Below are 18,255 nucleotides of genomic sequence, written 5' to 3'. Positions count from 1 at the left end.
AAAATACTTCCGAACGGCCACGTTTGTTTACCGTTAGCATCACCGCCATCGGAGAATAAATTCGCGGCTATATGTACACAGTGTACCAAATTAAGTGCGCTTTATTGCTAACTTTTTTGTTATTAGAGATACGAAGTTCCTTAAATTTGTAAACTATTGTTTATATTGTTTAAAAATGCAGTAAAACAATCGAATATCTTCTTCCCAAATCAATCGGAAAATCGAATTTTAAAAAATTCCTTCTGTACATTTTTAAGTGTAGTGTATACAAATTTACCATTGAACATAAAAGTCCCTAGGGAATATTGGCGCAAAATAAAAAATAACTATATTATCTAACCAGTTGGAGGAACAGGTAGAAAATTAAGTTCAGGTTTGAAGAATTTATAATTGATTTATTTAGACGTTATCGGGGAATTAACTGGTGTACATTCCGCGTTGCATAGGAATGAATGTTAGATTGAACAGAAAAAACTTGATTTATTAGAGTGAATCTCGATTAGGCTGTTCTCCAGGGTTTTCTATAGTCCAAACTAAGAAGAAGCCGGAGAGCTTTTTTTTTTTTAAATGATACACTCTGACTGCATAATTAGATCCCCACCCCATATGGTGACCCCCATATTGCTTTTTAGAGTGAAATAAATCGAAATGCACACTTCTCGTAACTTGAGTATTGAGAGATTGCTCAAACGCTCGCAGCTTAAACAGTGCGGATTACAACGATTTACAGAGGGAGTCAATATGAACAGACAGACCATTTCAATCTATCGTCAATAGTGATACCAAGCAGGGTGACTCTCGTGCCTTTCGTAATATTAACATTTGAGGAAACTTAAAGAAATGTTATTGAACAAAATGGCGATGTCTTTTAATCTAGTCTGCGTTTTAAGACCGAGTTTTATTTCATATATTAGTAGTATTGTGCAAGCACTTTTATGATGCATGGAAGATTTGCAAATGTTTGAGTTATAAATAGTCAGGGTGTTTCATTAACAAATTTGTTTGTTTTATATTTTTTTTAGAAATAGCATAAAATTTTTTTTGTGCATTCATCATTTTAATCAGGACGAAAAATTCTACTGCTTTGCCAATTTGACCGAGTTCGTATCTCTAATAACAAAGAACAGTTACCAACAGTGATCACTTAATTGGGACCATCTGGTACATGTTATTCTTGGCGAGTTAGCTTCGATATACCAGGCAATTTCGAAAACATCACATGTTACGTCGAATGTTCCTATATCAGTTAAACAGTGTGACTGACTTATATGTTTTCACCCTTTAAACTTCGTAATGTAAAATCGATTTGGAATTAGATTTTTTTTATGTTAAGCATCTAATTTGTATGCTGATTATGATTTCTCGCTCTTATCAGAAAAGGAAAAAAGTATTAGACTTTTTTTCTCTGAATAGTGGTTTTAATTCATCGATTTGCATAACAATTTATTTCTCTGTTAATTTGAAAATTATAAATAGTGTAAATAAATGTAGATTACGTTGTATTTTTAAAATTATTTCGGTCAATTCACTGCCCAATTGACAAAATAAAATTTGACAGGTCAATGCCACAACCCTATTACGTACCATCCCAGTTTCTGCAAGCTAGAAACGTGATTCGTTCTTTGTTTGATTTTCTTCCCGGGGCCGTTGCTGTGAACTAAAGTTTTGTTTATCAGTATCGTATTCGAGTATTGTTGAAGAGGGCTATAGGTAATTTATACATCACAAACGGATAATAATTTATTGTAAAATACATATGATTATTAAATAATGATAGATAACACTCTACAATTGCAAGATGTTATTTCAAGCATTTTGATCGCGTTTGACTAGTCTAATAAGAAGTGGTCAATTGACCAGCCCCAACACTAGTCACGGGTATACTATAAAAGCTAATCAGAATTGGGTGGTTTTCCATGGGTGGTGCACCTCCACTAATTTCGGCACGTCGTTTCGGTAAATAAACCCAATTTCGTATTGATGCTCTCTACAGAAATATTCAAATGGAAACCGTAGATGAAGTGAAAATATGTTTCAATTTCAGTCAAGAATGTTAAAAAATTTTAGTAAAATCAAATTTTGATAACTTGATGTTGGTATGGTATTTCCGAATGCAATTCTATTGCGGATCTTCATCAGGGACGGCAGATGGACAGGTTCATTGAAAACGAGACGTAGGACTTTTTACATAAGCAACCACTATCTATGGACCTAAAATGTTTCAATGTTCTCGTTTCTTCTGAAAACTACCAGTACATTTTTTTAAATGGCATGGTACGGCAGTTATATATTTTATTGGAACTTTGTTTTGAACACAAACCGAAGCCAGGTATAGGGATCCATACGCAGATGAACAGAAAGCGTTAGTGGAGAAATGCAATAGCATGCAAGCGTGGAGTCCTGTTTAAAATATTATTGTTATTATTATTATTGTTGCTATTTTTTTTTTGAGAACGGTCCCACATTTCCCTTTCCACAAAGGTCTGACCTATCTACTGTGGATAACTTTGTGTAGGTTTGTTCTTTCTTAACATGTCTGGTTACCCATGCAATCACATTAAATCAAAATTTTCTCTTAGTATATTAAAAAAAAGGAACAACATTTTGGACCTGTATTTCTACAATGAATAGGATAATCCTTTTAAAGGCACAATAATTCTTCAATGAAAATTAAAACGCTCAGAACCAACTTTGATGTTTATGGTTTTTTTTTATGGGTGTAAATTAGAGTTGTGGCATTGACCGGTCAAATTGTTTATGATCAATTGTCCGAAATAATTTCAAAAATGCTATGAAATTTATATTTATTTACATTGTGCGTTACGTGGCCGTCGCGTCATTCTGGGCACCGAATGGAGTCGATATTATTGGGATTTGTAGTCGGATACAGCTTGAGAAATAATGATATATAACACTCTACAATTGCAAGATATTATGTAAAACATTTCTTTACTCGTCAATTAAGAAGTGGTCAATTGACCAGCCCCATCACTAGTGTAGATAGAGTTCAAAAACATCCGGGGAAATCCCGTCATTTTTAGTAATTCATAGCAGATACGCTGGTTAGCTAAGTAGCAATGATAAAGTGTTTCGTGAACCGTGGACGATGCTAGACGACATTCTGTCCGAATTTTTTTCTCTGCCGTCTTCCACTATTCTTCTGCCATTTAAATGCCCATTGTTACGGTCCTACGTGTCCGAATGTGTCGTACAGTCGGTCGTTTTGGACGCGATATATAGAAAGCGTTTCAACGTTTATCGCGTATTCCGATTTGGAGACCAAACGCGACAAAGCCGTTACGGCTGCCGAGTTTGCACACCCGCCAGAGATTAAGATAACGAAACTGTTACATAGAAGAGATTAAATAAAGAATGCTTAATGTTACAGGTATAGATTCCATGCAGATGTACGAGCTCCGTTATTGAAGTTCCTTTTTCTCTGTGTATGTAAATCTCTTATTGGTAATAACAATCTCGAGCTAAATCGACCAACTGTATCATTTCGAACATTTCGTTTTGATAAAGCAAATTAATGGCATAGTTTGAGTGCGGATAAAAATACGCTCAAGTCATAATTAAGCAATGGCAACGATAGATTCATATCATGTATGCAAATTCCACCAGAACGTTATCTTTTAATTTTTTACTCTCCTCTCTAAAATATCCAATTATCCACTGATCTGGCCTTCGCAAGGTGCCATTTTAAAACTTGCGCTCAATTTAAAACTGCTTCTGATACTTTAGGTACTAGGTAATTTATAACATTTGCTTGTCAGTCATGACAACTCTACCTACATTCATTACATCATTCAATGAATCTATTCGTGCCGTTCGTAGAAAAAGCATACAGTAACCGACAGGTTTCTTTGGACGCTCGTTTACTAAATACTTGCTCCGCTCGTGTCTAAACAAATTCACTAAAGTGTAGCTTATAAAACTTGAATTGACAAACGTCAAAATATCAGTGTTAGAGGTAGCAGGAAATAATTATTCACCTCACAACTGCGAAGCTTACTTTTCTGCAAGCATTAGGCAAAACATTTTCTACTGCCTATTAAATTTTGTCTAATTTTTACTTTATTTCTTTTAAAATTGGAAATAGTCAAAACTGTTTTCGATATTCCTACCTCTCTTTCGAATTCGCAAAAGAAGCTACGAGATGGTCGTATCGGTTGCAATTAGAATATATTTCGGTTAACGCGATTTTGAAAAGTTAAACTGTCAATATTATTATGCTCTTGTTCAGATATTTAAACTATCTGACAGGCTGCAGATTTATCAAGTTTATCAAAGTTTACGCTTTTTCTAGAACATTCTTGTTTTCCTTTATTTTATTAATATTTAAATTTATTAGTCAGTTTTTTCCATATTGGTTATTGAGTCCTTTAAATAATAATATATTATGACACTTCTAACATATTGTTACTTTCGCAATCTCGTCGCTGGGTGGGGCGACTGCTTCCGCGCTGTGTGCTATGTAGTCCATAAAGTCGCTCTGCGGCTCCTTCTATTTCAAGAACTCGTTGTTTTTGTACCGTGTTCTTGCGAATGACTATAGAACTATCGCAGAATAAGTGGAAGTGCGTGCACCTTGATAAAGTGTCTGAAAAGTACGTCTAGGATCTCCTGCGTTGTCTGGTTCTAGAATTTTGCCGATTTGGTAAAAATAACAAAATAACCTCAAACATTTTTAAATTTATTAAAAAAGATACTTCGCCCAGATTGCATTCACCTTCTACAGTTTACATGTGGGTATGGACTTTTACCACCCTGCCAAATCTGATGTCGATAACTGAAAATTTAAGACATAGATAACACGGAATATCCCAAACATTCCTTACATGTATTTGTAAAAACTTAAAAAAGTCGTTGCTTTCCATACGTGCAATAATATCATGACAACTGTAACGTGGTCATGGTTAATTTTCATTAAAAGCGGAACCCATTTTCTAGTACCTGCACATTTTCAAAAAATCATCAAGAATAAAAGTTTGTTCAAGAATTCGATTTCATCGATTTTCCAAAAGTTACAATTGTCTGTTCAGAGTGAAATTCGTATAAAATAGTTCAAAATATTTTAAAATTTTGAAAACATGATGTAACATCATTCCCTTCAAATTAGAACTCTATAAAATTAACAGTTTTGGGATCTTTGGGAACACAAGTCTCTTCAAAACCGTGTCTTACAAAATGACATTCTATTCAAATTCTCACCTCATAAAATATTATGTAAATCAACATAATATTAAACAGCGAGTGGGAAAATAATAATATCGACTTAAAAATTTCAGATGGCATCGGAAAATTGGTCACATAATAAATCTTATGGTGTCGGTAAGATTTCTTGGATAATTAATTTAAAAAATACGCTGTTTGCACTGAATGTTGCGAATTATCGTACGGGATTCCCAAAATTAAAATGGAACTGTTTAATGCGCGATAAGATAAGGTTCCTCAGACCCGGAGTGATATTAGAATACTTACAATAAATATCCAGCAAACTTCGTATTTATCTTACTCTTGGGTCTAATTTAAACATATATTATATTTCTGTATTCCTTTTTTTTAAATTAATAGTATTTAGTATCATCACTTTCCTGTACACACGACCTTCAGGGTTCTACAAGTTTTGCCATAATGATTTGGATCAAATGTGTATATCGGCGAAAGTGTAACTGCAACTGTAAATAAATTAAATGAAATTAGGTTTGGTAAATTTTAAAAAACCAAAATTTAGAAAATAAACATTTGAAAATTTTTAAATTTTAAAATTTTTAAATACCACACCACATTTAGGGTACATCAATCGGCCTGATCAACAAAATTTCATATCAATTAAATAGCCAATCATTACAATATATTTAATTAATGAAGTTCACATACACACTTAATATGTGCTTTATTATAATAGATTGTAACTAATTTTAATTTATATAAAATTACTTAATAAATAAAATTATTTTCATAGCAATGTTAAAAATAAAAAATAATTATATATTTAGTTCAAAAATTAACGAAATTAACAAATAAGTACCAAATTTTATGAAAAAAAAAAAGGATCTGTTCTATTTATCGACATATTGATTTTAATCATTTTTTTCTATAACTGACCTACTGAATGCCACACCCAAATCCTTTTTTTTTGCCACTGGCGATTTTTTATAAGCTCCAGTTTTTAAAGTTAAATAAAGTTTAGTTATCTAATTACAATTTATATTTAAATTCGTTTTTAACTTGTAGTTAGTTAACTCCAAGTATTCTCTATGATATTTCATTTAATTGTCCTGATCCTTTGCTTTTGCGTATATCGTAAAGAAAATGTGTTTTGAGAAAATTGTCCATGAAAATGAAACTGACAAACTAATTTTTCTAAAAATATTGATTTTGATGGAATGGCTCTTCTTCAAGGTCTTTCACTTTTCCCATACATTTAATTACCCCGTAAAGTTTTTCAAAATATGTATAGTGGAAGAATTCCCATATGTGATCTATAAATTGAAACAAAATTATTTAATAACTTTGGATATTTTTCAGTGTTGATATTTTCTTTTCTTCATAGGTGAACATGCAGTTTCGGCCCCGCTGGCAATGGGTAGGAGGGGTGGCGGTTTCGCGGGCGCGGGTGGTGACACGGGCGGCATATTGTCGCCCCGAGGTTCGGACGGACCTGGTGGTTTGGGGGTCAAAATGGTGGAGTACGTTTTGGGTAGCTCCCCGACTCTCAAAGTCGGAGGCAGCGGCACCGATGGACTGGAACCGCGAATGCGCGCGCTACATTTGAACGACGACAAAGATACGAAAGACCAAAGCGGGAAGCCTCAGCAAAGCCCCAAAGACGTTTCCGACGGGGTGGTCGGTGTAAACGGACAACCGCAGTTGCAACAAGTCAATGGGCAAGAAGACGACAAGGGATTCAAGTAAGTTTTTGATGTTTTTGGAAAACTTTTTTCCTACTATCTTCGACCCCTGAAAACCTAGTAACTTCTTAAGAGCGTACCAGGAAAATGGAACTGCTTTTGGCTTAAAAAATATCTTATACATTTTAACCTAGTAACCTAGTAACTTCTTAAGAGCGTACCAGGAAGAAGGAACTGCTATTAGCTTCAAAATTATCTCATTCATTTTAATAAAATGACGATGATGTGTTGCTGGTAAGTATCCTAAGACTGTAGCCCGTTGTGGACAATCGATGCAATATTAGTTAGCTGCCGCAACTAAACCACAATTTGTATAGCTTCTGGACTGGAATATTTTGTTAACCATGTTAGTATTATGATATCATCAGTTCATACCATCTGCTAATCATGCTTTTTGGTGACCGAAACGCGACCCCAGAATGTCTTCAAGTTGGGATGTAGTTGAGACTGCAAACTAGTATAGTGTTACCGGTAAGGCTTCGTGATTTTATGGTACAAGTTCGTACAATCAATCAGTGTTGTCAGGACTGATCCCATCACAGAGGCTTTTCTAGTTTAACAGTTTCTAGTAGAACAGAAACAAAAAAATATTGAGAAGGTATCTTAAAAAAATTGTTCTTGGTTTTTAAAATCACAAGGACAATAATTTTTATTACATTCTTCAGATTTCAGTTTCTCTCGGATAATTCCGGAGCCAATTTAAATTTTTAAACATTATAAACGAGTTGTTAGTTTCCCAGATCCTAAGGGCCAATAAAGTATTATTGCTTCCCCTGTACGTTCCTAGGTTATTGGATATTACTGTGGACACCCCGTATAATGAATACTATTTCTGGTGAACCGAATAATTTGATTGATTTTGACACTTCATTGTCTATTTAACTCACTATAAAATTTGTTCCACAAATTTACTAGTGGTCTTCAGTTCTGTGGTCCCTTAAGTAGCTTATACAACATAGTCTAATACGTTGCTTAACCCGTTCTCCTAGTTTCACTAGTAATCAGTAAGATCACCTGTTTCTTAATTGTCACTTTCGATGAATCGAAACAACTCGAAACAACATTGTTATAGAGTTGAGAGCAAACTATAAAGCATAAACAAAATAAAATTTGGTAAGAAAAAAATTTTGCCGGCCCAGTACACGATTATCGTACTGCACTTTGAATAAAAATTCTAGAGTGCCTGTAAGAATGTTAAATTGAAACTATTATTTCTTGTCACCTGTTTTGCATTATTAAATACGACATTTCAAGTAAAACTGTCTTATTTATGTACATTTTTGTATGCCGGAGACCATATTATAGTGGGTGTGTGGGATATATTAGCAAAGTTTACGGACATTAGTCTCCGATCCGAATGGTATTTACCATTCCTTTTAACCGAGGCGTCCGACGAAGTGGAAGTAGGTAGCGCCTGTTAAGAGTGTAGGTTAAATGCGGCAATTGCACGCTGTCGTGTCAATACTTCATCACCAGGCCTTTGTACCGGGGGCTTGTTCAGTTTCTTAAAAAAAAATATCAAGGTGAAGCCTGTTGATCTAATTTGCTACGACCGACTTCCGCATTTTACGAAATGCCGTTGTTTACCTGTTATTAAATCGACAATTGTTGTTTGTCAAGATAATCGTAAAGAATATTTATTTTATTAATTAGCTTTTGCTTACTTTTTTTTCGTGTCGTTTCGCAGATTGCTACTCCTTTATCCCAAATAAAAAGTGAGGCAAATATAAAAGCGTTATGATTTGTCTTCAAGAAATGTGATTAATCACGACGGGGACGGAGCGAGCTTTCAGATAAAAAAAAGGATCTTTTTAAGTTACGCGTCACGGCGGCAAGGCATTTTTTTGTTGTCATGCGCTATTTGTTTCTCAGAAAGGGAAAATTGATATTAATAACGAGAAATTAGCGTCAGCGGTGATGTACGAGCTATTTTTTTTTTCATGGTATAAAGTGACAGATACATATACAGTTATTAATAGTCCGTATCGTACTATTTTTGTCCCTTAATTAAATTTAACGTGAGTGCCAACTATGCTCTGAATTGTAATTATTCCACTTTTTTTTTTGTAAACTTAAAAAAGTCGTTGCTATTTAAACAGAATGCATTATTTTTTAATGTGGGGTCCGTCCATTTAAACGCGGATTTTGACCGTAATAATATAATGCATCAGCGCAAGCTAGAGTGAAGGCTTTTCTTAATTTATGAAATGTTCTTCTCATTCACTTGCCACAGTTAAGCGTTTATAGCCAGTAATTATCAAAATTGAAGCAATTTTCGAACAGTAGTTTTTCTTCAAAATTTCTATGCATACAGTTGGAGAGACGGAAAAGACAGTTATTTGACAGAGACTTAAAAAATGACGCATTTATTTTTAGTTATTATTTGTTTATTTTCCACCCTTTGTCATGTAACTGCAATTTGATAATGTCAAACCCATGGATGGTGGTGATTAACTCGTCAAATTATTTTTAAGTAAAAAAAATTAGTTCATTGTTACGGGATCCGTTGCTTTATCTTTTTGATAAAATGCAAATGCCATAAAATAGACAGAAACACAATTATAAGCTTGTAAACACGTGTCCCACAACTATCCTTCGACACTTGTTTTTAGAGCTATGATTGATAATAATCAAATTTATCAAAAAAAAAAAATAGAATCGTCATGAAACCAATCATGTGTGATGTGCAACCTACTTACTACTTACATCGAATATTTCGCAATGTGCAATTTGATGAAATTTCTGCAACTTCGGTTGCTATGGGATGTGATTTTGGTCACTGTATTAGCATAATAATCCTTTAAAACGCAACATTTCCTCTAGGGCTGGCGAGAGACTGGCGCAATTGTTTTTACACAATCTTACATTTACCTAATAGCACTTGATACCTACACTTATTTATAATATTAAAAATAAAGGGTGTCCCACAAAATACAATTATTTTTTAATTATAAAAAGATTTAGTCAAAAAAAGGTAATAACGCATAACTGAGGCTGCATACAAATTTTATCATTAATTTACTACTAAAATGAATATGTATCACGAGGGGAGAGTACTTTTCATTTAGAATAAATTTCTAGTTAACAATATTAAATATAAAGAGTTCTTTTTTAACTTATACATAAAAGGAATTAAATATTGGTTAGTGCGATTAATCCAAGAAGAAAGAAATTAAGGAGTATAAATGTGTGAGGATCCAACGATTAGGAAAAAGGTCTTCCATCATGTTGTAATTGTAAATGAAGAAACTTATCAAGAGAGTTAGGAAACTTATTTTGTAAAAGTTCGAGGCACCTCACAGCATTCAAATTTCCCTCGGAAAGGTATTGTGTCTAATATTTTGAGACAATACAATGCCATATTTTTTAAAAATTCAGGATTCTCTTACCTTCATAAATATAATTACAATCTTACCTCGGTATATCCCGCTTCAAATATAAGGGGAAATTTTGGTTCATATGGTTTCTTACCACTTTCAAATATTTCCAAGTATGACTTTTAAAAATATTTCAATTTTCGCTTGCACCAATAAGACTTGCTTGCGAATTATCATTAATCATATTTGTTTAAAAATGTGTTCGATCTGATTTAAAGAGATACTTCAGGTCCGGCATAAAAAAGCTGTCATTTTGATAAAGGACCTAAAATTGTTTCAAATATAAAAACTGTTAATAACATTTTTACTTTACAGCTTTTTCCACGGAGACACACTGTACTTTAAAGTAATAGAAATCGGTACAGATGTGTATAAGCGATTTCCTATAAGAATCCGTTACTACTGTTTCAATAGTACTTTTTCAAATTTTAATTTGAAAATATGTGGTCATGATTGCAGCCAAAAAGATATATTTCTTAGGTAGATTTCTACAAAGTCAGAGATTTTGTTGAAATAAACAGAATACATTGGTAATATTTTTTAAAGTACTTATTATTTTGGGGAAATACGTATTGTACCAACATTTTTTTTTTAATAGAAATTTTCAATTTGTTCAAATCTAATATCGCGATCATTAAAAACCGTAGATAACAAACTGTTACCGACGCTGTCACCGCTGAATAATTTCACGCGGTTGGAGATTAAGAAAAACAAAAGTTAACTTTCGAATTTGACTACTAATTGATAAAAAAATCCATTTGCTTTGGTTAGTAACGCAAATAAATTGTTTTTTGATCGTTTAGAAATTAATGAAATAATGTTCTTTTAATATTTCTATATTTATGTATAGTTACATGCAAATCGGTATCGAAGATTAGGGATTTATTCAATGTATTGGAATGCTAAAAAGAAAAACATTTCCTTGCCTGTTATTCTTAATAGCGAAAAGCTGATAGGAAACAACCATATTTTTTCTTTTGAGGTAGGTAATCATGGTTATTCGTTTTGATTTACAAATCTTACTGCTTAACATTTGCGTTACTATGATGGAAGCTTTACTTCTAATGAGTACGTAAACTGCAAACTGTTTTTTCAGTTATAATTGAAAATGATCGTAATTTGTCACAATTTTTTTTAAATAGTGTTTTAGATAAATATCTATACCTCGTTCATCTAATGCTGCCCCATCCATTGTACTCTATAAATAAAAATAAGAAAATTTCAGAAATTAGTGCCTTATTTTACTGGCAATAGACGTAGATTTCGTACTCATTTTTTGGAGGACTTAGAGAGTTTGAATCTTAAAATGTATAAACAACATCTTTGAGCGATACCGCGGATTTTAACGCTTAGTCGTAGCGTAAAAATAGCCAATTAATATTGTTCTATCTCGCAGGGCAGGCATCAAATTATTTGCTTGTGTGATGATAAACTGAAAGTTCGAAACTTTTTTATTTTATTGAAAATGTTAACTAACTTTATATTTTTTATTTATTTATTTTTGTAGTCTACAGTAACTATATATTACAAAAGATTTGGTTATTTTTTTCTTGTTGCATTTCTCTTCGGATTTTATGGAACAACAATAAACTAACCAAATAAGTTTATGGAGACCGGATACTAAACAGGCACCCATGGGCAGTTTTTCAGTTAGTTCGTTTCACTTCTTTCCAGTCGTTATAGTCCTAGCAAATTTCGTATAGGAAAACGTGTCTATGCTTTCTTTTAGTACGATTCTTAAGTAATTTTTACATACCGACGTTTTTGGAAAATTTGCCCAACGTGTGGTTTATTTAACAAAACTTCCTGTACATATGTTTTATTATGTTACTTGTATTGTTTTCGCCATTAAAACCATATATTTTCGTTCCTTTCCTTAATACTGACATGTAAAAAGAAAATCTTGTAGAAAATATATTATTAAGCCAGTCCATTATCTTGGACATACTATATACTGGAATATTTTTTTGCAGTTTGCCTAAAATATAGAAAATTTTACTAATTTGTTAAAATCGTAAAATACTGATAATTGCAATTATTTATAAGTTTATAAGAATTAAAGGAATAAACATTACACTCAATTTGAACAAATGCGTGCTCTGTTAATTGCTTTAAGATAAGATCTTTGAAATTATATTTTAAATAATAATTCAAACACGCTTCTAAACCCTATGTAATAAACTAAAATTAAATAAGACACCCAAAAACTTTTGTGAATAGATTAACTTTTCTCTCGAATCTGAAAATGACAAATTTATACAAAGCGCAAGCCATAAAAAGTTTATTTTTCAACATTTTATTTTTAAAAATACACCCATTTGATCTCTTGAAATCCAATGGATTTTCTATCCATTCTGAAATTTTTTACCATATAACTTTATATTTCCGGTCAAATTGCCGCGGGTTTTATCATTAAATCACCTCCGTTTTGCTTTCAATACGTTAAATAATTTTCACACTTAGCTATAACCATATAAAAACGCATACGAGCAGATTTATTTTGCAAAACTACCCAGTTCCACTCTGCTGTCACTTTGTGATCGGCCGGGTTCAAGGTTATTCGTCTACCTTGGCTGAAGTCAATGACATGTGCTTGAATCGGATCCGTCGGTGTTGCCATTTCCATACGAAAACTCTTAAAATCAATTGATGTCACGTATTGTTGAGAAATTTTTGAGTTTCGCCCATTCTGTAAAATGTCGTAGTGTCGCTGTATTTTTTTCAATTTTTTGGTTAGTTTTGGTTAGTTTTGCCTATTAACATGCTTTTCTTAAATTTAATATAATGAAATTTATTTTATATCGTGTTATTACCATCTTATCAGGAGAGTCCAAATTCGAATCCTCTATATTTTTTTTCATAGAGTGGCCATAATTGGAGTGTCTACATTCTATCTACGTCAGTTACACGTATCATCTTTATTGGATTTTATGTTCTGCTACGCATTTTCACTCTTCATCTTTATCTTCATTTAGCATTTTAAACCGGATATTAGTTACGGAATGTGGAGAGCTACATATTCTACATATTCTCTAATTTAATCAACGTCTATAATTAATACTAACAAAATATATCATCTAAATATTAAAAATTAAACATGCTATTAAAATTAAAATGTAAAAACTTCTTGGATTTAATATTTTTCATTAGTTGTTTTCGCCTGAACTTTTTTATACTTCCATGGTTAGCAAAATTGTTCTTGAAGTTTTTCTGTGATATCCTTATATAAGTAAACAAGAATTGCTTTTCATCTCTGCCATTTTTCATGACACTCAACATCCGCCAACATGATTAAAAACGTCTCAACAAGGGCATTTTTCTAAAACCGTAACCAACTGTAATAATGGAGAATTATAGAAAAAAACCCTGAGTACCCCACTGTATTTGGTTAGTTGGTTGGTTGCCCTAGTAACGTTTTACCTCAATCGGAAATTTTAAAAAGTAAAAAATCTATTATTATTTTTTATGTGACCGAAAAACACCATATCTCGGTCGGTAGTGAAGGTATCGCTAACATCACACTGTACCTATAGAATCAGCGAAATAGCAACAAATAGCGTGGATTTGTTCATCTATTGCTAACTTTGACAAACTCGTGAAAAACCTCGGTGAACACTTAGCTTCCAAAATTACGATCCTTTGTGTATTCACATTTTTAATGATATATTTGTAAACACGGCAACGCTGCCACTGTCGGTATTTAATCATCTCATCGCCGCTCTCAACATCACGCTCGCCATGAATTTTGCCTGAATTCTGTACCAGTGGCGCCATCTGCCGCTTGGGTTCTAAACTGCTCGGTTATAAGAATCCATGCAGTCGGAAGTTTTTTAACTGTGGCGGCTCGCCGTCTCGTGGCGCTCCCGTCGTCATTACCGGCTGTCGGCGGGAACGGTTAATTTGATGGTATTTTTATTACCGGTTACCGGTTGCAAATTGCGGTAGAAAAATAGCGGTGATTGGATTTGTAATCATTAATTGTCTAATAAAATGAACAGTTTAATTTTTTTTATTTGGTGGTTTCTGCGCAATGATTTTTTTGTTATATATTTATTTAAATTACGTTAATGTTTTGGTCACGCACTGTTATTATCATTAACTATTAGTAATTTAATGGTTTGATTATAGTCGCACGCCAGGTAGTAGACAACCTTCACCTGCAGAAGATGAACTAACTAAAAACGGAATTGGACTTGACGCAGCTTCCATGGCTTTGGTACTGAAGCAACCACCACCTGATGGCGGCGGCGGCCCGTTGCCGCCACACCACCATTTGCATCATTTGCCTCCCCATCATCTCGCTCCACATTTGGGTGTCACTTTGGCGGAAAGTGTAAATCAACATTTCGCCGATCATTTTGCGGAAACACAACAGGTACATGGTTGTGTGTTAGATTTTTGTTTTTAGATGCTATTCTTCTTTAATTTGCAGGCGGGCGCACAGGGTTATGATCAACAGCAACACCAGCAGTATGCAGCTGCTGCTCAACAACCTCACCAAGTAGACAGTGCCGTATTGCAGCAGCAACAACATAATTTTGATGTACAGGTAAGTCGCCTAATTTAGGTTAGCAGCAAAAATTACATATTTATTTACGGATGGATAGAGTAATGAAAAGATATATTGCTACGCAAATAATTAATACCTTGGATTTGAATATGGTCGGAAATATTTTTCCTGCAACATATCCTGGACGGCATTAATAATTGCACATGTTTATCCTATATTTATATGATAGACATATGGACTACTACTTGGCATATGTCATACCCATATAGCTGTTACATAGTATAGAAGCCCTCCTACAATGAGAATTCAAACGCCTCATTGATATTTTTTCCACGCGTGCCTCTACATGCGTTTGTCACATTTTCATTCTCAACTGCGATTTCCACACAGTTAGCTCGTTTTCCGAGAATATTTAATGAGATATACACATATTTTGAGAAAATACTGCCGCGAAAATGCCGCATCCTATCTTCTTGACGATCTGTCAGTGGCCATGTTGGTTAATGAATGCCGCAAGGTCGTTGCTTACAAGCGCGAGATTTGGAATCTCGCGCATGCGCACGCTGAATTGATCTTCTCAGACATTGTTTTCATAATTGCTTCATAAGTTCCTGTATTATCGGCATAAATACAGCCTCTATAACTTCAATATGGTTATATCTAATTAAATTATTTTGTTTGAAATTCTTTATTAGATATCCCACAATATTGAATTAGACTTTGTCTTCTGATAATAATGTTAACTTGATTGGTTGGCTAGTAAAAATCCGTTAAGTATTTGAATTTAGGAAAATTCTTGTAGTTGCATATATTATAAGCCAACATAAAACAGTGCTTCTGTAGTGTGTAGTATTTACGTTTTGGAATTGATGTCATAAGTGTTTTGAATAATTTACTCTTGTTATTGGATCAAATCTGAAACAAGAATAACTAAACAAAAATTATGTTTTGAGGTATCGGTTTGATTGTCCTGAATGAGCCCAAATTTAGTTATAGGCTAATTTTTAATTTTACGTTGAATTTTTCTTATCGTGTAGTGTAAGCGTAGTTAATAATCCCGAACTTCCACCTATTTAGAATCTATTAGATGACCGCAATTTTTTTTTCTGTATAGATATAAATTGAAATTGAATGGAAAGAACGTTACTTAACTTGAGAGCTCTGTGGTGGGCTCCCTTATTTTAACAACACAAAAATGTTAACAATATGAACTTGCTAGCTAGGTTAACATGGTATCATTTGACAGATAGCATTTCCAAAATTATAATTTCAATTTTTTTTTTGCATTCTTGGGATAGTCTATAATTGATAATCTTATGTGTGTGTGTGTGTTTTTGGGTTTTTGCACATAAAACTTCTTAATTATTTAAAGAAATTATGTAAAATTGCAAGTGCAATGGTTTCATAAACATTAAGTTCTTTGCCTTTTTGCTTTGTTAAATTATGGTTGCTCATATTTTTTACTTTGGTAATTTTATTTTGGGGTTAAAATTTTATTTAACAAACATATTACATTTGGAACTGTCGTAGCGGCTTATAGATTTATTTAAATCCACACACAGAGGAAAATAGGACAGTTAGCTAGTACGACAAGTTGCTGACATTTGTTTTACCAGTTCTTATTGGATTTTCGCAGGGAAGCTAGGAACCAGCTATTTATCTGCTATAAAAGTGAAACGGCTCTCTTCGCAAGTACCTATTTGACTTTTCGTTTTCGAAGTCGCCGATACTAAGATTTTTAGAAATAAAAACTGTGTTTTCGAATATTATCGCCAAATTTTCAACGAATCGAATCAAATCAAATTGTTTGCTAGATAAGGAATAGCAGTTGGTTTAATCGATTTTTTTTAATTAGTTGGTTGATTGTGGTTAGTGTTTATTTTATTGTTTATTTCTATTTTACTTGGAGAAGACAGGTTAAAATAGAGTACGTCTGGTACGTAGCGCACCCGGTAATGAAGTGTTTTTTATTTGACATCGTTTCTTTAGATATCATGTGATCCAAAAGTACAGCATAGGATAAAACTAAAATCTAAAGCCATCACGGTAAATAGGATTGATCCAATTTGATCATGTGACAGTTGACAAAAACTTTGCAACCCACTTAAAGAAGTGACCCTCCTAAGAAGTTGCCCAATTTTGAGCAACTATAACTTTTTTATAACTCTGACACTTTTTTGCTTATTATGATTTTCAGCCAGGCGTGTGAAGTGTCATATTCCATCCTGTTATACATGGAGTGAAGGTGTAAGGCAGTGTCAAGTTCTTTATTAAATTTATTATTAAATGAATATATTTCTCTTAATTTGTATGGATGAAGATGGCTTCTCAGTTATAGTTGATAAAATATTGTTTAGGAAAACATGTGCTCTGTGAATTATTTTTGTAAGAAAACAAGAAGGAAAACTTATTATTCTTTCCCGCAATTTTGATTTTGCTTATTTTTGGCGTTTGGCACTTTATCTAATTCTATTAATAAATTAGATCTGTATAGAAAGTGTTTTTATTAGATCAAATAATTATATTATCTATTTTCAAATTTGAAATTTGAATTTTTAAATTAAAATTAAATTTTATTGTCTCAAAGTAAACTTCTCGTGTTTTAGATTCGCAGAACTGAGCAGAATAATGTTTTTATGCATAGTTTTATTAAGAGGTTGGTACTAAGGGTTTTCTAAGCAGAGACACACATACTCGTGGGAAATCAAAACTTCTGGCAGGAAATGATGCGGCATGACATATGTGTGTGAACAGAACTTGCTGAACACTTGTTTAAAATTTAGAAACATTATGAATGTTCGGTTTGGGCTCATTTGGGTTAATAGATTACTGCATTTTTTGAAATAAACATTAATCATTTTTGCCAACGCGAGAGTTTACTGTCGTTTACTTTCTATTGTGGACTGTCGCTATTAAAAACGCATTTTATTAAGTTGCTCATAAGCGGGTTTTGTGCCTGGCCGCACACTGGATTTAATATACCAGGTGGCTTGCATTGGCATAAGAAGTACCAAAATTATTTAGGCCGTCGTAAACTTTTTATTGCTGGAACATATTTTGAAACAGCTGTTGACCTTTCTACATGAACATCCAGTTTCTTTTGCACTCTCTATATGTCATTTTATTTTTAGATTAAAATGAACTAAATCCGATTTTATTCATATTTTAATTTTCTCCATTCTTCCGTCCCCTTAAATTTAACGTAATATAGCATTAAATTGTATAAAGTAGAGAAGGGATGTTTCTCAAATAAAGTTTTATTTAGCGACGAAAAAATCTGCTTTAGATTTAAAAAGTTATTTGAAAAATATAATTTGATAACGTTAATTAAAAAACTTATGATAGCTGATGCGCAATTCTAATATATTTATTAAGCAAAAATCATCATCATTGAGAACTGCCTTTGTTGCGGTAAATAAGAAAATACTGATGAACAATATGAATTAGAGAT

General features: G+C 33.0%; 1 protein-coding gene across 3 annotated transcripts in view; it reads left to right on the top strand.

Moving 5' to 3' along the window:
• Positions 1 to 18,255, top strand: part of LOC132696070 (maternal protein pumilio-like) — a 217,072-nt gene that overhangs the window by 56,545 nt on the left and 142,272 nt on the right. For all 3 annotated transcript variants that reach the window (XM_060660635.1, XM_060660634.1, XM_060660636.1), the window contains 3 exons: positions 6,560 to 6,917; positions 14,423 to 14,669; positions 14,727 to 14,843. In XM_060660635.1, the coding sequence (XP_060516618.1) occupies positions 6,560 to 6,917; positions 14,423 to 14,669; positions 14,727 to 14,843 (722 nt within the window). The remainder of the gene's footprint in view (positions 1 to 6,559; positions 6,918 to 14,422; positions 14,670 to 14,726; positions 14,844 to 18,255) is intronic.

Source organism: Cylas formicarius, unplaced genomic scaffold (genome assembly GCF_029955315.1).
Source record: "Cylas formicarius isolate icCylForm1 unplaced genomic scaffold, icCylForm1.1 PGA_scaffold_1__22_contigs__length_36826433, whole genome shotgun sequence".
NCBI lineage: Eukaryota > Metazoa > Arthropoda > Insecta > Coleoptera > Brentidae > Cylas > Cylas formicarius.
The sequence above is the reverse complement of the archived record's forward strand: the minus strand, read 5'-3'. Positions and strand labels throughout refer to the sequence as shown.